This window comes from Xenopus tropicalis, chromosome 8, assembly GCF_000004195.4.
Source record: "Xenopus tropicalis strain Nigerian chromosome 8, UCB_Xtro_10.0, whole genome shotgun sequence".
Classification (NCBI taxonomy): Eukaryota; Metazoa; Chordata; class Amphibia; order Anura; family Pipidae; genus Xenopus; species Xenopus tropicalis.
This window is the reverse complement of record NC_030684.2, coordinates 32,347,754-32,366,364: the sequence shown is the minus strand read 5'-3', so window position 1 is coordinate 32,366,364 and position 18,611 is coordinate 32,347,754. Positions and strand designations below refer to the sequence as shown.

Below are 18,611 nucleotides of genomic sequence, written 5' to 3'. Positions count from 1 at the left end.
CTTTACACCCTTCCTCTTTTAAAGGAACAGTAACACCAAAAAATGAAAGAGCTTTCAAGTAATAAAAATATAATGCACTGTGGCCCTGCACTGGTAAAACTGGTGTGTTTGCTACAGTAACACTACTATAATTTATATAATAAGCTGCTGTGTAGCCACGGGGGCAGCCATTCAAGCTGGAAAAAAGGAGAAAAGGCACAGGTTACATTGCAGATAACAGATAAGTTCTGTACAATACAATAGTGTTTTATCTGTTATCTGCTATGTGCCTGTGCCTTTTCTCCTTTTTTCCAGCTTGAATGGCTGCCCCCATGGCTACACAGCAGCTTATTTATATAAATTATAGTAGACTTTCTGAAGTAAAGCACATTATATTTTAGTTACTTTTATACACTTTCATTTTTTGGTATTACTGTTCCTTTAACAGCAGCTACTATACACAATCTCTAGCCTTAGACCTAAAAACCTTCAGACAAAACACTTCTGGTCCATAGCGAACTGCCCATTGCTGCAACCCCATGTAGCTGTAACTGTAAATTAAAATAGTTATATAGTTACATAGGGTTGAAAAAAGACCAGTGTCCATCAAGTTCAACACATCCAAGTAAACCCAGCACTCACAACCCACACCTACCAATCTATACACTCGCATACATAAACTATATATACAACCAATAATACTAACTGTAGATATTAGTATCACAATAGCCTTGGATATTCTGATTGTTCAAGAACTCATCCAGGCCCCTCTTATAGGCATTAACAGAATCTGCCATCACAACATCACTAGGAAGGGCATTCCCCAACCTCACTGCCCTCACTGTGAAAAACCACCTACGCTGCTTCAAATGGAAGCTCCGTTCCTCTAATCTAAAGGGGGGGCCTCTGGTGCGTTGATTGTTTTTATGGGAAAAAAGAACCCCCCATCTGCCTATAATCCCCTCTAATGTACTTGTACAGAGTAATCATGTCCCCTCGCAAGCGCCTCTTTTCCAGAGAAAACAACCCCAACCCCGACAGTCTAACCTCATAGTTTAAATCTTCCATCCCCTTTACCAGTTTAGTTGCACGTCTCTGCACTCTCTCCAGCTCATTAATATCCTTCTTAAGGACTGGAGCCCAAAACTGCACTGCATACTCAAGGTGAGGCCTTACCAGGGACCTATAAAGGGGCAAAATTATGTTTCATCCCTTGAGTCAATGCCCTTTTTTATACAAGACAGCACTTTATTTGCTTTAGTAGCCACAGAATGACACTGCCTGGAATTAGACAACTTGTTATCTACAAAAACCCCTAGATCCTTCTCCATTAAGGAAACCCCCAACACACTACATTCAGTAGATAGTTTGCGTTTATATTATTTCTACCAAAGTGCATAACTTTGCACTTGTCAACACTGAACCTCATTCTCCATTTTGCTGCCCAGTTTTCCAATTTTGTCAAATCGCTCTGCAAAGCGGCAGCATCCTGCATGGAACTTAAAATGGCTACTGAATACTGATACTGGATCAACTTAAAACTCTCTATCACCCTCTAGCCATTTACTTGCTAAACTACAACACTCACAACCTCTTGCAACCTATCCTTCCTGGGTCCACTTCATAACTCTTCATGAGCCCTATCCATTCACTTTCTTATGGTCCCTTGGCCTCCCTTTCCTCTCTCAACCAACTCAACTGCCCAACGTAATTTTACTGGGCCCTGCCTCTGTGCATCTTCTGACTTCATGCCAACTCTTGGTCGTCTTGTAAGAGAGAGTGATTTTTAATACTTGTGTTTAGAATTTGCCTCAATGGGGATTGGTTTCAAGTTATCATTATAGGCCAAACGATTTTGAGGAAATCTTGAGTGACTGTGACAAATGGGCAAGACACTGAAAGACACCAGATAGATAGATAGTATGGTATCACCTCTGAAGTGATGCAGTCCATCTGCAGGCAGATCATTGTAAAGAATGGCAGGGCTGCAACAGTCATTGTCGGAATGGGAGGGTCTTGCACCCACTAGGGATTCCACCTTAGGGGCCCCCATCCCAGTCATGAGGTCCATCCAAGACCACAGCCCCTCCCCCCTCCCCCCCACCCCAACCCATTGGGGTTGCAATGGGGGGGGGGGGGGAATCAGGGGGAGTGCCCAGGGTTTCTGTCAACAGTTTGGCTCACAAGGGAAACAGGTCTGGGTTGGCTGTCCCTCCAGCCCAGCTCAACCCTGGTAACAGTCGGAGAGGTGAGTTATTACCAGGTAGCCTGTTGACAAAGTCAGAATACCAGTAATATTCCAGTACCCTGCAGAGAGTAGGAATGTGGTGAGGGTCTTTGGCATTATATAAAACTCATAACAACTGAATAATATACTGTACTATTCCAAATATACAAAATATATGCAGGATTTATTTCAGTATACTGGCATTATAATAACAGTTTCTATGGAGTAAGAAGTATGTTGCATATGTTTTTCCTCTATGCAAGGTAAATTTCTATATGTCCTACTGCAATTTATTAATTTATTATACAGAATGTTTATCTGTGGATTGCTATGAAAATGAGCTGCAAGGTGATACTTATGGGGGAGCAGTTTTGGGGTACAACAGCAAAATCTTTTTATTGTCTTTTTCAAATACCTGTTAGGACCCTGCTGAACCGTTTGCAGGCCTGGTCACCTACCAGTTTCAGAGTATGCTAACCATAAACATACAGCTGCACTGTGTATGAGACATAACAATTATACAACTGGTTTGGAGGTATATCCCTACAAAGATATCTGTGCAGTGTACAATGAGTAAGTGAAAGGATTAAGGGGAAACTACCATTGTCATGTTTGTCTTTGCCTGAAACCAATGTATGTTCACCCTTTAAGAAATATACCCCCAAACAGTGGCTTTGACCGTTGCTCAGACATGAGGCCTCCAGTATTTTCTTCATTCACTAGCATAGGAAATAAGGACTCACTAGAATGCTGCACAGCAATTAGAGGCAGTTAATACTAACGGCACAATAAGCATTCAATGTTTGCTTCACTGTTGTGTTCACAGTCTGACTGCAACATCTTTAACAACTATGTGCGACCCACATACGGGATTTCAGGCTCTTTGCTACTAGAAGAAATACTGGGGTTAAAGCAGTGTTGTTGCACAATGTAACATACCACTAGTACCTTTCTTAAAATATTAGGGTCCTTACAAAGTTTTGCTCTCTTTGGCTGTAGGTATTGGCCTTGTGGCCTCATGGCTTGAAGGCCTCCAGATATATTCAGTGGCAGCACAGACCCTGGGGAGTCCAATCATACATGCTTGTCCTTGTGGTTACATGCTGTATTATATCATTGTCTTGTGTTATATGCATGTATGGCTGACCATTCAGAAGGTACACAAGTGTTTTTGTCTTCTAGGATATAGTGCATGGTGAATTGTTAAAACTGGAATATTTTCTCTGGAGTGGTGCAGAGTGGTTACAGCTTCCACCCACTTGCACAATTTACAATCCAATTATCTATGTATTCATGAACAGACAGGTAAGGAGACTACGCTTTATGTGTTCCTTATTCATTTGTACACTTACACCTATGGACAGACTCCGCCACATAGCTTGCCTTTATGGACTTTAGAAAAGTAGCCCCCCTCCTAGTCAGATACAGTAGAATGTAATTGTTCTATTAGTCTCCAGTATCCACTGGGGTAACTCCTGTAATAATGACAATGGATAATGTTACAGCTCTGTTGACACAGGTAATATGGCATCCCATATCTACCCCAAATACACCCATAGGTGTGGGGCCTCATGAAAAAAGTTGAGTTGTCATAGACTGGGGTTGGACTTGGGTCTGGTGTTTCCAAGTCCTGGGTTTTCAATTTTAAGTTTTCAGATGAGATGAACTTTAATACCTTGTAGGTCATTTATTTGCTACAGACAGTAGGTTGCACTGATGCTCCTCGAATTTTTTCAACCTCATCTACTATGTTACTATAGCAATTATATCTATGGACAAGAACAGCCAGTGGGTCTGCTGCTGTAATTTTAGAACAAAATTTGGGGTATATAGCGGCATGTGGATCACTGCAGCAAAAAAATATAAGCCCACTGCTAGCAAATCAAGTCTGGCTTTAGATAGGTCAGTATGGGTCTGTATGTGAGTGGATAGATAGGTCAGTATGGGTCTGTATGTGAGTGTATAGATAGGTCAGTGTGGGTCTGTATGTGAGTGGATAGATAGGTCAGTATGGGTCTGTATGTGAGTGGATAGATAGGTCGGTGTGGGTCTGTATGTGAGTGGATAGATAGGTCAGTGTGGGTCTGTATGTGAGTGGATAGATAGGTCAGTGTGGGTCTGTATGTGAGTGGATAGATAGGTCAGTGTGGGTCTGTATGTGAGTGTATAGATAGGTCAGTATGGGTCTGTATGTGAGTGGATAGATAGGTCAGTGTGGGTCTGTATGTGAGTGGATAGATAGGTCAGTATGGGTCTGTATGTGAGTGGATAGATAGGTCAGTATGGGTCTGTATGTGAGTGTATAGATAGGTCAGTATGGGTCTGTATGTGAGTGGATAGATAGGTCAGTGTGGGTCTGTATGTGAGTGGATAGATAGGTCAGTATGGGTCTGTATGTGAGTGGATAGATAGGTCAGTATGGGTCTGTATGTGAGTGTATAGATAGGTCAGTATGGGTCTGTATGTGAGTGTATAGATAGGTCAGTATGGGTCTGTATGTGAGTGGATAGATGATAGGTCAGTATGGGTCTGTATGTGAGTGGATAGATAGGTCAGTGTGGGTCTGTATGTGAGTGTATAGATAGGTCAGTATGGGTCTGTATGTGAGTGGATAGATAGGTCAGTATGGGTCTGTATGTGAGTGGATAGATAGGTCAGTGTGGGTCTGTATGTGAGTGTATAGATAGGTCAGTATGGGTCCGTATGTGAGTGGATAGATAGGTCAGTATGGGTTTATGTATGTGAGTGGATAGATAGGTCAGTATGGGTCTGTATGTGAGTGGATAGATAGGTCAGTATGGGTCTGTATGTGAGTGGATAGATAGGTCAGTAGGGGTCTGTATGTGAGTGGATAGATAGGTCAGTATGGGTCTGTATGTGAGTGGATAGATAGGTCAGTGTGGGTCTGTATGTGAGTGTATAGATAGGTCAGTATGGGTCTGTATGTGAGTGGATAGATAGGTCAGTGTGGGTCTGTATGTGAGTGGATAGATAGGTAAGTATACGTTTGTGTGTGCTGGGTTTACTTGGAAGGGTTGAACTTGATGGACTCTTTTTTCAACCCTATGTAACTATGTATTTGGTAGCTGTAGTTGAACACCAGGTTGAGCCCTAAACGCATCTAAAATAGGATTTGGATAGGAACCAAAGAACATTACCCAGTGAGAGCAATGAGATAGCATTCCCCATCACATAACAAAGTGAGAAATAGTATCTCCAGCACATTATTATTTAGTCAAAGGCACTGGATACAGGAACAACAAACACATTTTACACAAGGAGAGGCAGTGACACTGCACTCTAAGAATATTATACAGTCAGGGGCAGTGAAAGATTAGGGCTAGAATGCACTGAAGGCATATTAAAATAGTGGGGTCTTTAAAGGGGTTAAGAAAGCAGATGGGGGAGTCCAAGGGACAGTTTTCCCCAGCGATAAAGGTCCTGAAACAGGGAATGGTCCCCGGGGAACAGGAACGGATGGGAACCTTAGTCTGCTGCTGATAAGTCTCTATGTGAGACTTGAAACAAAGTCTAATTAATAGATAAAAAATAAGAGAAGTGCTTACTTTGTTCCTTGCAGTCGCTGGGTGGCAGTGCTGAACTAAAGATGAGCCTGGCATGTACATATGCAGCTACCCTGTATTCAATGGTGCAAACATTTAAAAATATAGTATAATGACTACGTTCTATGTTTGAATAAGATCAGTTTTATTTGCAGTAACTGGTTTTGAGTGTGACACCAGAAAGAAGTTATGGGTGGCATTAAATCAAACAACAAGTAATTATACATTTTTAATTTAGACAAAATGTTGTTCTTTGTTACATTTTCATTTCAAATTACGTGTGTTTGAAACCAGACAATTTATTTTATATAAGAGAAAACCATGAAATGTATTGTTTTCATCAGTAAATCTCGTTTATGTGGGTTAGACATAGTTGAAGATGTTGCAGTCGGACTTTACTGTGAGCAGAACAGTGAAGAAAATGTTGAATGTTTATTGTGCCATTAGTATTAGGCTCTAGTCCCTGTTTCTGAACACACACGAACATAGTAGGTTCTCCCAGTGTCTCCCTGTGGGCCCTAGCCCAGACCTGAGCCCAGCCAGCACTCCCCTGGGCCACAGATCTCACTCCCTGAACACACCGAAGGTAAAAATATAGTGCGTATGCTTGGGGGAGGTGGTTGGGCAGGTGGCAGGGCCCCTGGGGGTGTGTGTGGGGGGCCACGGAGGGGGCCCCTTGGGGTGTGGTGCCCCAGGGCCGGTAGCTGCGGTGGGCCATGCACCCCCCAGTCTGACCCTGCACCACTGTCAGTAGTAGAGAAAGGTAGAGTATAACAATGGGGTAGCAGAATAGGAAAGAGGAGGAGGGAAGGCGCCTGTCAGTGGTGTTGTCCCTGGCATAATTATAACTTGTACAGAACTGTCTCATTATTGTGGGGGTGGGTTGTGAATTGGGATAAGATGAAGGGTGTGACTGAGTCTGACAAGGTAGATTGAATATGGCCTAAAATATCCAGTCATGTTGGATATCATGTTCAATATAGTGACAATGATCCTCAGCACATAAATACTCTCTACAGGGTACTGGTACTTTACTGGAACTCTGACCTTTATGGCAATAGCCAACAAAGTGATTTAGGGTATTTTGTTGCCAAAGCAATTTCCAGATCAGTGTTTGGGTGCCAAAATGCTCCAAAAAGTCCTACATTAATTTCTACTGTATGTCAATCACCTGCACTGGCAGGGAGTTGGGTTTCTCTTCATTTTTTATAAGTTACTAAGAGTTGTATTCATTTATATTGTATGTGCAGTGATTTAACTATCATTCCTATAAAACATGTTTAATTTGGTATATAATTGCTTACAATGTAATGCATCATTTGGAATTCATGTACACTTTACCCAAGGACCCCCTCTAAATCTGGGAACCCAGGACAAATGCTCTCTCTGGAATATTTGTAAAAGAGCCCCACCGCTCAGATTCACAACCACTGGCCAGTTTACCAAAAAAACGGAGTTATCCTTATAGATCACGGTGAATGGTCCCCATTACGTTCCCAGTCATCGCAAATTCGGTAGTAAAAAAAGATGACTACAGCTCCATTAAAATGAAGAACCTTTATTTCTAATCAAGGAAAAACATCAGCAGCATGAATCGTTTTGTGCGCATCTGCTCTTAGTCATAGACACAAAGTAATTCGGTAATACTGTTTACATATAGGCAAGGACTACAGCGCCCTCTGCTGCTCAACGCATCACAATACACATTAATTCTAATTAAGAAATATATATATATATATATATATATAAAATCATGCAAATGAACATTACAAAAATACACAAAAAAGGACATATATTTACTATCAATATAGAACAAAAAAAATAAACAAAAATTGAAAAAATAAATCTTTTAAACAAAATGAGAAATGTCATACCTAGTATTTAAACCCAAAGGAGTATGGGTACGTAGGGTGAATATCCAATCCAATTTAGGGGCCACAAAGCATCACCCCACGTGTGGTGCCTGTACTTTCTCAATGACCTTATCACTTATCTGTTTCACACTTTCCACACCTGTTAAAATGTATGCCTATAGGGTCTGAGAGTCCCATTAGACTCCATTGCAGCGACATGCTCCCTCACCCTTTCCTTTAGTGTACATGCAGTCTTCCCCACATATTGTTTAGAGCAGCATTTACACTTATACTTATACACTAATATACAAATAACATGATTGGTATCACAGTTACATATCTTTAATATCAATATAGCAAAAAAAATAAATAAATAAAACTTCTAAACAAAATGAGGAATTTCATACCTAGGGGCCAATTCACTAAAGGTCGTTAACGCATAGTTTTAAAAAGTGGTCGATAATTAAGTACAGATTCATCAAAGTCATTTTGCATGCGTTACTACTCATATCGCATGTGCAAAAATCCTGATTATCGCAAAGCGTTATTTATATCGCATTGAGGTAATTATCGAATAGAAATAATACTAACGCATAATTCACAAACATATTTGAAGCATTAAAAGCATAAAATGTGTCGATAATTACTGTGAAACTTACTAAACAAAATTGCAGCTGGTGATTGTCTGTGGCGACAAGATGGAGTTTGCAGTGGGATTTTTTCAAGTATGTGATCGTCCTAGAGTGATGCAGCCTCCAGTTTTCAGGGAAATGGTCATTTTCAGAACGGTAGTTTTCAGAAAGTAACTGCTACGTGCGTAATAGTGTGCGCTAATATCGCATGCTACGAAATAACACATAAATATATTACGTGGTTTAAAATAACGCTTCAAAATATGTCATCGCCAGATAAATAACGACAATAACATTGCTTCTTAATTCAGACAAGTGTCCTTTTAGTGAATCGATCGTTAATTCTCAAAATATAAGAAGTGATAATATTTTTAACGCATGCTATAAATATCACTCGTTTTTTCAGCCTTTAGTGAATCGGCCCTAGTGTTTAAACCCAAAGGTGCATGGGTATGTATGGTGAATATCCAATACAAAACAAGAACATTTTGTATTTATTTGCCCATTGTTAATAATCATTTGTATATCTTCCCCTGTGCCTTTCTATACAGGTGTCCCAATGAATGGACCTTTGATGACACCCTGCTAAAAGTTGGCTTTGAGAGAAGGCTGCAAACTTGTCTTTATATGATTTTTACCAACAGGTTAATCAACAGGCCATATATACTAATTCCCTAAGCCACTGTCTGGCTGCTGTCACTGCTTATCTTTGTATAAGCTTTAAATGGTATCAGTACTGAGGTTAACTTTGCCTGTGACTTATCTACCCTCTCTGTGTGTGCCAAACTCTGCCTGCCCTATGCTGCCTGTGTGTGCCATAATTTGCCCTACTCTGTCTGTATGTGCCATACTCTGCCTGCCCTATGCTGCCTGTATGTGCCATATTCTGCCTGCCCTACCCTCCCTGTGTGCTATACTCTGCCTGCCCTATGCTGCCTGTGTGCCATACTCTGCCTGCCATATGCTGCCTGTGTGTGCCATACTGTGCCTGTCCTATGCTGCCTGTGTGCCATACTCTGCCTGCCTTATGCTGCCTGTGTGTTCCATACTCTGCCTGCCCTACCTTGCCAGTGTGTGCCATACTCTGCCTGTCCTATGCTGCCTGTGTGTGCCATACCCTGCCTGCCCTATGCTGCCTGTATGTGTTATACTGTCTTACCTTGCCTGTGTGTGCCATACTCTGCCTGCCCTATGCTGCCTGTATGTGTTATACTGTCCTACCTTGCCTGTGTGTGCCATACTCTGCCTGCCCTCTCCTGCCTGTGTGTGCCATACTCTGCCTGCCCTACCCTGCCTGTGTGTGCCATACTCTGCCTGCCATATACTGCCTGTGTGTGCCATACTCTGCCCGGCCTATGCTGCCTGTGTGCCATACTCTGCCTGCCCTATGCTGCCTGTGTGTGCCATACTCTGCCTGGCCTATGCTGCCTGTGTGTGCCATACTCTGCCTGCCCTATGCTGCCTGTGTGTGCCATACTCTGCCTGCCCTATGCTGCCTGTATGTGCCATATTCTGCCTTTTCCTACCCTGCCTGTGTGCTATACTCTGCCTGCCCTATGCTGCCTGTGGGAGGTATGTCTTAACATACCTTACTGATGCCTGTGTGTGCCATAATTTGCCCTACTCTGTCTGTATGTGCCATACCCTGCCTGCCCTATGCTGCCTGTATGTGCCATATTCTGCCTGCCCTACCCTACCTGTGTGCCATACTCTGCCTGCCCTATGCTGCCTGTGTGTGCCGTACTCTGCCTGCCCTATGTTGCCTGTGTGTACCATACTCTGCCTGCCCTATGCTGCCTGTGTGTACCATACTCTGCCTGCCCTATGCTGCCTGTGAGAGGTAGGTCTTAACATAACTTACTGAACTTTTTCACATATAAGCGATGGTTGATACAACTGCAGTGAGCACCAAATATATGTTATTTTGGTGTGCTAACACCATTACAGATCATACACACCCCGGTTTTGGGGGCTTCCTTTGCCATCTCATATGCCAACCTATATATGGGCTGGTGGGAGCAGACCCACGTGTTTGATGATAGCAATTCATATTTTTTGACATTGCCGCTATATTAATGGCCTCTTTTTCATTTGGTTTGGCTCCTCAGAAACTCTGTTTTAAAGTAATTAAAATATAATGTGCTGTTGCTCTGCAAAAAACTGGTGTTTTTGCTACAGAAAAGCTACTATATAAATAAGCTGCTGTGTAGCCACGGGGGCAGCCATTCAAGCTGGAAAAAAGGAGAAGAGGCACAGGTTACATAGCAGATAACAGAGAATACAATAGTGTTTTATCTGTTATCTGCTAAGTGCCTGTGCCTTTTCTCCTTTGAATGGCTGCCCCCATGGCTACACAGCAGCTTACTTATATAAACTATAGTAGTCTTTCTGAGGCAAACACACCAATTGTAGCAATGCAGGGCAACAGTGCATTATATTGTAATTACTTTTACACACTTTAATTTTTTGGTGTTACTGTTCCTTTAAGGATATTTGTAATGCTATTCACAATAATAATGGGTTAATCTCAAGCTGCAGGCATACCTTCAGTTCTCTCAATAGTGCCCTTAAGTCTCCCCATATTTCACCTGTTCAGATGATCAGAAGCGTAGGAAAAAAAAAGATGAGCTCTGTAAACAAAATTCCCATAATGCCTTGCTCCTGCACCAAGGCCAAGACCCCTGTACATGCTCAGTTAGTAAGACTATGAGGAAGCTTCCTGCTGATTGGCTCAGATCCACATTCCTAAGGGGGGGAGGGAGTCCTTAGCATTCTTATGGGAGGGGCGGGGAGCAGGAGAGGGGAGAAAGGAGAGAGCTGTGCAGACTCTGGCACAGGAATAAAGAACATCATGTTTACAAAAAAAAGAGATCCTGTGTTTCTTTTGATAGAGGACTCAGTGAGTGCTTATGGCTGTATTTACATAGACCTTTCTGATAAAGCTTACTTAGTTTTTACCTTTCCTTCTCCTTTAATACATCTGGAAATTGGTTACATACTCTTGAAACATTTAAGTGTGACAAATATCCCTGCAAAAAGTGATCATAATTAGTTCAGACTTTAGATCTATGATCACAGAAACAATATTTAGGAACAAAATGCTTTGCAACTATAATACCAACCATGTTATATGTATTAAAGTGTAAATGTTGCTCTAAACAATATGTGGTGGGAACTGCATGTACACTAAAGAAAAGGGTGAGGGAGCATGTTGCTGCTTTATTACATTATGCACTTAACTATTTAAATCTTTGAGCTGTTCTTCACTTGGGTAGTTACTTGGTCTTTTTTCAGTAGAATTAATCATAATCATCTACTAATACCAAGGTGCAGAAAGGAAATAAATCACAACCAAACCAAACATTGGTTTGCTAAGTATATCCCCTTGTTTGTACAAGGTCGGCAATTTTTGGGGTTTTAGGTGTTGCATGGTCACATTCAAGTATTCACAGTATTTGCTTCTCCTGCTGCCATAATTTACAAAAATACCATAGTGACCCATATAAAAAGTTTATCAATTACATGTCCTTTGAGCTGTCATTACAGCAACTATGTATTTCAAAAAATAAAAATTCTTATGCGCGTATGGGAAGTCGGCAGAGCAACTCTTTGGAGACAATAGGTCGACTGACTTGCTGTAAGTTCTATTTTGTATCTTTAAGATATTTTTTTCCTCCTTTACCGGCAATTTCTGGAGAGACACAAAGATCGCAACAATCCACAGACAGGGGCCAGGGCCAGCATGCTGAACAGGCCCAAGAAGAGGCAGGAAGGTAGGCCAAGATGTCGAGAGGGCTACAGAAGGAAAAGATCAAGCCCTGGAGGCTCAAGGTAATATATGTTGCACTGCTTCTGAACAAAGTGGTCACTTCCTTAACTTGTCTGTTGCATTATTCTGTCATTTTTGAGATTATATTTTACAGAACACCAAGCTGTACCCCGGCCCCCGTCATAGGATAATGTTCAACATGCACTACTAACCCCTTTCTCTGTTTGTCTCTGTTTTCAAAAATTCAAAGAACATGTGCCCAATGCCTTAGGTAGCCATCATGTAGGTGTATTTGGTAGGGTGTGTCTCTTTAAAGGAAAAGTAAAGGTTAAATTACTGTGGGATGGCAAAGTGCTAGGCACCTCCCAGTGATTGTTATCACTTACCTGATACCCCTTGCCAGTGCTCCTGTTAGCAAAAAACTGCCCTGGCCTGTGATATCTGTGACTGAGTGTTCCTCTTTCATGTTCTGTGTACAGTGAAAAGGTATTTATATTTTTATCCTGATCTGCCATTTTTAATGAAAAAGAAACAGTAGATAGTCAACTGAATGTATTTCCAAATGAAACCAGATGAACAAAGACATAGCAAGGTGTAATATTTATTAAAACAGAGACTTTCAAGGTAAATATACAATGCCTTAAATAGAATTGATATACAGTAAACATGAAAACTGTACTTATACAGTGATGTTAACATATTGTCTCAATATAAACTATATAAACAGCAACCTTCAGTTCTCCCAACTCTCCACTGTTAGGAAAGTTCTGCAACAGGAGGGCTACCAAGGTTCTATGGCTGCTGCCCTCTGAGTATTGTCGATGAAAAGTCAATATAAAGACTATGGAAGTTTTCACAGATACCAGAGATTCAACCCATGCCAAAATGAATGTTCTAATGTAGCCCGGAGGCTGAGCTTCCTAACATGATATCTCTTCACTAGGCCAGGGCTACCCAACTTCTTTGTGTATCATTGCAACCTACTGTCTGTAGCAAACAAATGACCTACATGGTATTAAAGTTCATCTTATCTGAAATCATACTAACTAAAAACTCTACTACTAAAAAGTCTTACACATCAACACTGAGAATTGGACAGCCCGGCTGCCCAATACTTTGTAAATTGTGCACTTTTAATATGTTAAATTCAGTACTATACTAGCAAACATGCCAGACTTAATTTCTTCATTATGCACAGGAAGTGCAGTCTCAGTACAATATCAATCTGAACTCCGGTTAGTGGACATTCAAACACGGGCTCATTGTTACATGTGCCAGGTTTAGGCATTTACCTGCCCTTGCATATGAATATAATGAGAATGTGCAGAGAAGGAAAAGGAAACATAGGAAAGAGAAGGAAGTGGGAGAAAGAGAGAGGAACAAAACATAATAGACATTATCAGTTTATGCAGGAGACACTGAAGAGTTGGAGACAGAAGACACCTCTGTTCTGGAAGTAGAGGACACTTCTGATCCATCGTCGACCTTTTTGCCAAACAGTTGATAGATACAGTTTCGGAACTGGAAAGGAAAAAGACACTGTGATTAATAGCACATTTAAGCAAAAACACAGACTATTCAATATTTAATCACACCCAGGACTTGGAAAGACAAGACCTAAGTCAAACCCCAGTCTATGACAACTCAATATTTTTCACGAGGCCCCACACCTATGGGTGTATTTGGGGTAGATACGGGATGCCATATTACCTGTGTCAGCAGAGCTGTAACATTCTCGATTGTCATTATTACAGGAGTTACCCCAGTGGATACTGGAGACTAAAAGAACAATTACATTCTACTTTATCTGACTAGAAAGGGGCCTACTTTTCCAAGGTCCATAAAAGCAAGCTATGTGGCGGAATTTGCCCATAGGTGTAAGGGTACAAATGAATAATAAACACATAAAGCTTAGTCTCCTTACCTGTCTGTTCATGAACACATAGATAATTGGATTGTAAATTGTGGCACTCTTGGCAAAGTAGGCAGGCATTGCAGCTGCAAGTGGGTGGAAGTTGTAACCTGGGTTGAAAGCAGCAAAACAAGCAAAGAAAGTGTAGGGCCCCCAGCAGAAGATATAAGCGATGATCATCACTACCACCATACGGGATACTTCTCGTTCAGCTTTCTGAGTAGATTCTGATTCCTTCTGCTGCTGTGCTACCTGAAAAGGTAAAGAATGCCAAAACCCAGTTTACATGCAAGCCTAGTGAACAAATCAAGTTCCCATCCCCTTGAGATGGATGCTCAGTATGTTTTTCCTTCTAGCAGTTGCTGAACTACAGCTTTCTCTAGGGGTATCAAGCAAAATCAATTGCGTAACCCACACCATAGGCCACTGTAGAGCAAAATCTGCACCACTCCAGAGAAAATATCCCAGTTTTAACAATCCACCACCCCCCACACATTATTTCCTAGATGACAAAAAAACGTGTGTACCTGCCGAATGGTCAGCCATACATGCATATAACACAAGACAATGATAGCTAATGGTATAATACAGCATGTAATCATAAGGACAAGCATGTATGATTGGACTCCAGGGTCTGAGCTGCCACTGAATACATCTGGACCACACGATGTCTTCAAGCCATGAGGCCAATACCTACAGCCAAAGAGAGCAAAACTCTGTAAGGTGTCATATTTTAAGAAAGGTACTAGTGGTATGTTACACTGTGCAACAACAATGCTTTAACCCCAGTCTTTCTTCTGGTAGTAAAGAGCTAACCTAATTAGCAAGATTCAAGTTAAGGTTGGTGTTTTACTGAAGCATGGGTTTGGATGGCACAATTTATAAGACATGGAATAGGACTTACCTGCTCCATCCGAATATTGGGGGTGCACACCAACCTGCAGCCCAAACCCAAGAGAAAATTATACCAGTAGCTGCCAGTTTTCCATCAAATTTAATGTTTCCAAAAGGTTTGCAGACCACAAACCATCTTTCCCAGGCAATGACAGTCAAGGACCATAGAGCAGCAATACCTAAATAAAGAGCAAAGGTTAAACTTTAAGCTTACTCAGGCCATAATACAAGTAAAACTTCAAAAAATGAAATATAATATATAATAGTACAGCATTGTGCAGTTTGATGACCATTAAGGTTCACTGTTGGTGATACTTAAGGGCTTAGGTTTCAGAGAAAGTCAAGAAGGTGACAGACTGGCTCCTGCAAGTCACTAAAAGAACATTACATGGGAATATCTTATATATCATATAACAATATAAAAGCATAGCTTTGTGCAGTTTTATAGCTTTGTTGACCATGTAGGTTCACTGTTGGTCCATTTAAGTGTCAGAAGAATCAAGAAAGGGGGTGACAGACTGGCCCATGTAAGTGACTGAGAGAGCATTACATTAAAATATCCTGCCAAAAAAGTATATCTTACCACAGACTGAAACAGTGTAGCCTTCTAAGATACACATCGGATGCCCGAGCACGAAGTAACCAAAAATCTGGTTGCATACACTAATAGTACTTGCAATGACTGTCTCTCCAAGATCCGCAATAGCCATATTGACAAGAATCCAATTCAAAGGGTGGCGAAGTTTCTTGAATTTTAAGGTGGCAACCAAGACCAAGCCATTTGTGAACACAGAAGCTAAAACAACAAATATCATCCACAGTGAAGAGATGTTATAGACCCATCGTGGAGCAATGTGGTAATTTGGGCCTTCAAATGGACCTAGAAAAACAAAATTTTTACAAAAATGACAAATAGAACTCCTTCTTGTTTGCAAAAACCTGTTAAAAATGCCATGTATCAATGTAAAAATGAAGACACTTCCATTTTAACAGAAAATAAAGGTCCACTGTGCTCCAGTTGTCAGTTGTCCTGCTGAGTTGTGCTTAGTACAGAGGAATACCTATGGTGATGTAGTTTTATGGTATCTCCCTTAACCAACTATGGAGAAGCTTGAGGAGCTGTTCCTACTAATGCAATCCCTATGGAAACACTTAACTGGTTATAAACACTTGCTGGTTATATTCCCAGCGACTTTAGGCTTCTGACCTGCCCCTTGGATCATTAGCCCATGCCCAGTAACCACTGCCAGCCTTGGGTGATAAGACAAAAGCAGGATATACGGAGGTGAAGAAAGAAACTTTGACCATCCAGCCTGAGACAATGTCAGCCTAAAAATACTTTTGGAGCTGAAGGGGGGCAATAATAAAATAAGGAAACATTCATCTATTAATACATTTATTAGATAAATACAAATGGAAATAAACAAACGAGGGTATATTATTACTTTAAATGTTGTGTGGATGTATGTGTATACACTATAGAAGATAGTACATTTATAGTCAGTCTCTGTCTCTGAGAGATGGTAGGAGAAGGAATAGTCCTTCCACTTAGCATATCACAGTTTATCTGTAATAACAAGCCATAGAACTTTGCCATAATAAAATAATACAATCCAAATGGATTCCACTCCCACATACATAGACATCAGCAGACCTCAGCAGACTCTAATCCAGTACTGTATATAATAGTAGGGTGGAGGTGGAGGGGATAGAAAATGTAGGGCAAGGTTGTACAAGAGGGGGGAGTTAAGTGGGGGGAAGCTTATTAAAGATAGACAAAAGGTAGCAGGGATCAAAAAGTAGATTGTGGAAAAGGGGATTAGAGAAGGTTATGTGGTCAGTTGGTGAAGAGAAATGGAGAAAAGGGGACAAGGAGAGAAATGGTGGAGGGAAAATGTCAAGAGAAAAGTGAGTGAAAGGGAAAAGAGGAAGAAGCAGTAAAAATATGAAGGGGTACATTGTAGAGTACTAAAGGAGTTACATGAAATATAGAAAGGGAATTATAGAGTAAAGCAGATAAGAAAAACAATATTTTCATGAGTGAGTGTGCTCTTATAACACATAGAGATATGTCATGGTGGACAGATGAGAGACTACATGCCAGTAGTTGGAAAACCTATTGAAACCTTAATGATACAGCTCTCTGTGTATAAAGGGCATCAGTATTAATAAAATATGGTTCCTGTAGGCATTCTTAACCTTACAACAAACTTCTATGTGAGATTTATCCCTAAAGGAGTTACCACTGAAAGAAGCCTCCACTGTGGTACCAAACCATACATGTGTAATATAACGGGAGAGCGCCCTGTTCCAGAAATTAAAATCAGATGTATGGTGTCATTGTAAGAGTAGTTACAATGTACAAGCAACTGTTGCCGCTGAGGGGATGGTCCCCCTTGGCATTTTTTAGTTTATAAATATTCATCTCTGTTATAGTTACAATTATATCTGGGAGAACAGATAAATGTCCATTCTGCATTTCACTGTAACTGTCCTTTAGGTTGAATTTACAGGGATACCTAAGACAGGAATTGGGTCTTCTTGTGACCCATCATGGCTTCAGAAGGTTCTAGATATTACTCACCTCTTGTGTTGTTGCTGTTTGTATATGTGAAAACGCTACTTCTTGTTGTGTCATCATCATCATTCCTCCTCCGAGCAGCAAAAACTGCCTCATTCCAATGGGAAGCCATTACCAGAGTGTCCCTAAGATGCCTAATTCTTTTTTTCTTCTGACTGAATGAATCTCAGCTCTCTTTCCCTCCACCACCTTAGTTCTCCCTATCGCTCACGTTCCAGCCTCACTCTGAGCTTGGCTAAAACTTGAATTCTCAGTGGGTAGATTTCTCTCTTGTTATATACCAATCTCAGCTGGATTAGCCTAGACACTCAGAGGCCCTTAAACTTTTTATCTCTTAATTGGCATATGAGTTTTAACTTCCACCCCTCCTCCTCTCTCTTCTGTCACTGTCATTTTTGGCTTCTTGCAGGGAGCTTATGCCATCTGATCAAGGTTAAGAGTGACTTTTCTGGACACTTAGGGTGATGGGATCACAGCTTCTTCTCAGATAAAAGAGACAGAGTAGGAGGGGAACGGCTTGAGGTATTTTCGTCGCCAAATCCAATCTCATCTTCTCCATGTCTTTCCATTCGCTAATACCATACACTTCGTGAAATTGGGGTCACTGTGCTAATTAGAAGTGGCCAAAATTGTGTATAAAAGTTAGATCAATGTCCCAAGAATGAAACCACAGATGATGTGTACCTTTATCCAATACACTGATTCCAAGCAGCCTGCTCCTAAACATGCAGAGATTTAATTTTACCCAGAGAAAGTCTGGGTACTTTATTTCAGTAACCTTCTGTCCAAGCACCATCTGGTCCCAAGAGCTAAATCTCACTTACTACTCAGCAATAGGATATGGAAACACAGGGATTTTCCCAAGGTGAAATATCTATAGTGTACAGCTGACAAAGTAGAAATGTAAGTGAATCAATAATGTATATGCACAGGTAAACATTGTTGCGTGAGTCCTTAAGTGAAAGAAATGTGTAAATTGATTTTGATGCATGCAGTTTACATGAATAAATATATCTTGCATTTAAGAAGTATGTTCATTTTCTGATTTTATAATAAAGGTTTAGGTGAGGATACTAGTAAACATGATACAAATTCCTTTTGATGTTAAAGGGAAAATTTGCATTCAGTGTAAATTTTAGTGCATTTTAGGGTTCATTTACCTCTGCAAGTGCAGTTGTGGACCCTTTAACTTTCCCACAGC

At 40.9% G+C, this 18,611-nt stretch overlaps 1 protein-coding gene across 1 annotated transcript; it reads right to left on the bottom strand.

Moving 5' to 3' along the window:
* Positions 1 to 12,608: 12,608 nt before the first annotated feature.
* On the bottom strand, positions 12,609 to 17,630 carry opn1lw (opsin 1 (cone pigments), long-wave-sensitive). The gene is given in 6 exon segments (NM_001102861.1): positions 12,609 to 13,544; positions 13,948 to 14,187; positions 14,463 to 14,628; positions 14,840 to 15,008; positions 15,413 to 15,709; positions 17,414 to 17,630. Coding segments are annotated over 6 exon segments (1,098 nt in total). The 5' UTR covers positions 17,523 to 17,630; the 3' UTR covers positions 12,609 to 13,427.
* Positions 17,631 to 18,611: the final 981 nt, after the last annotated feature.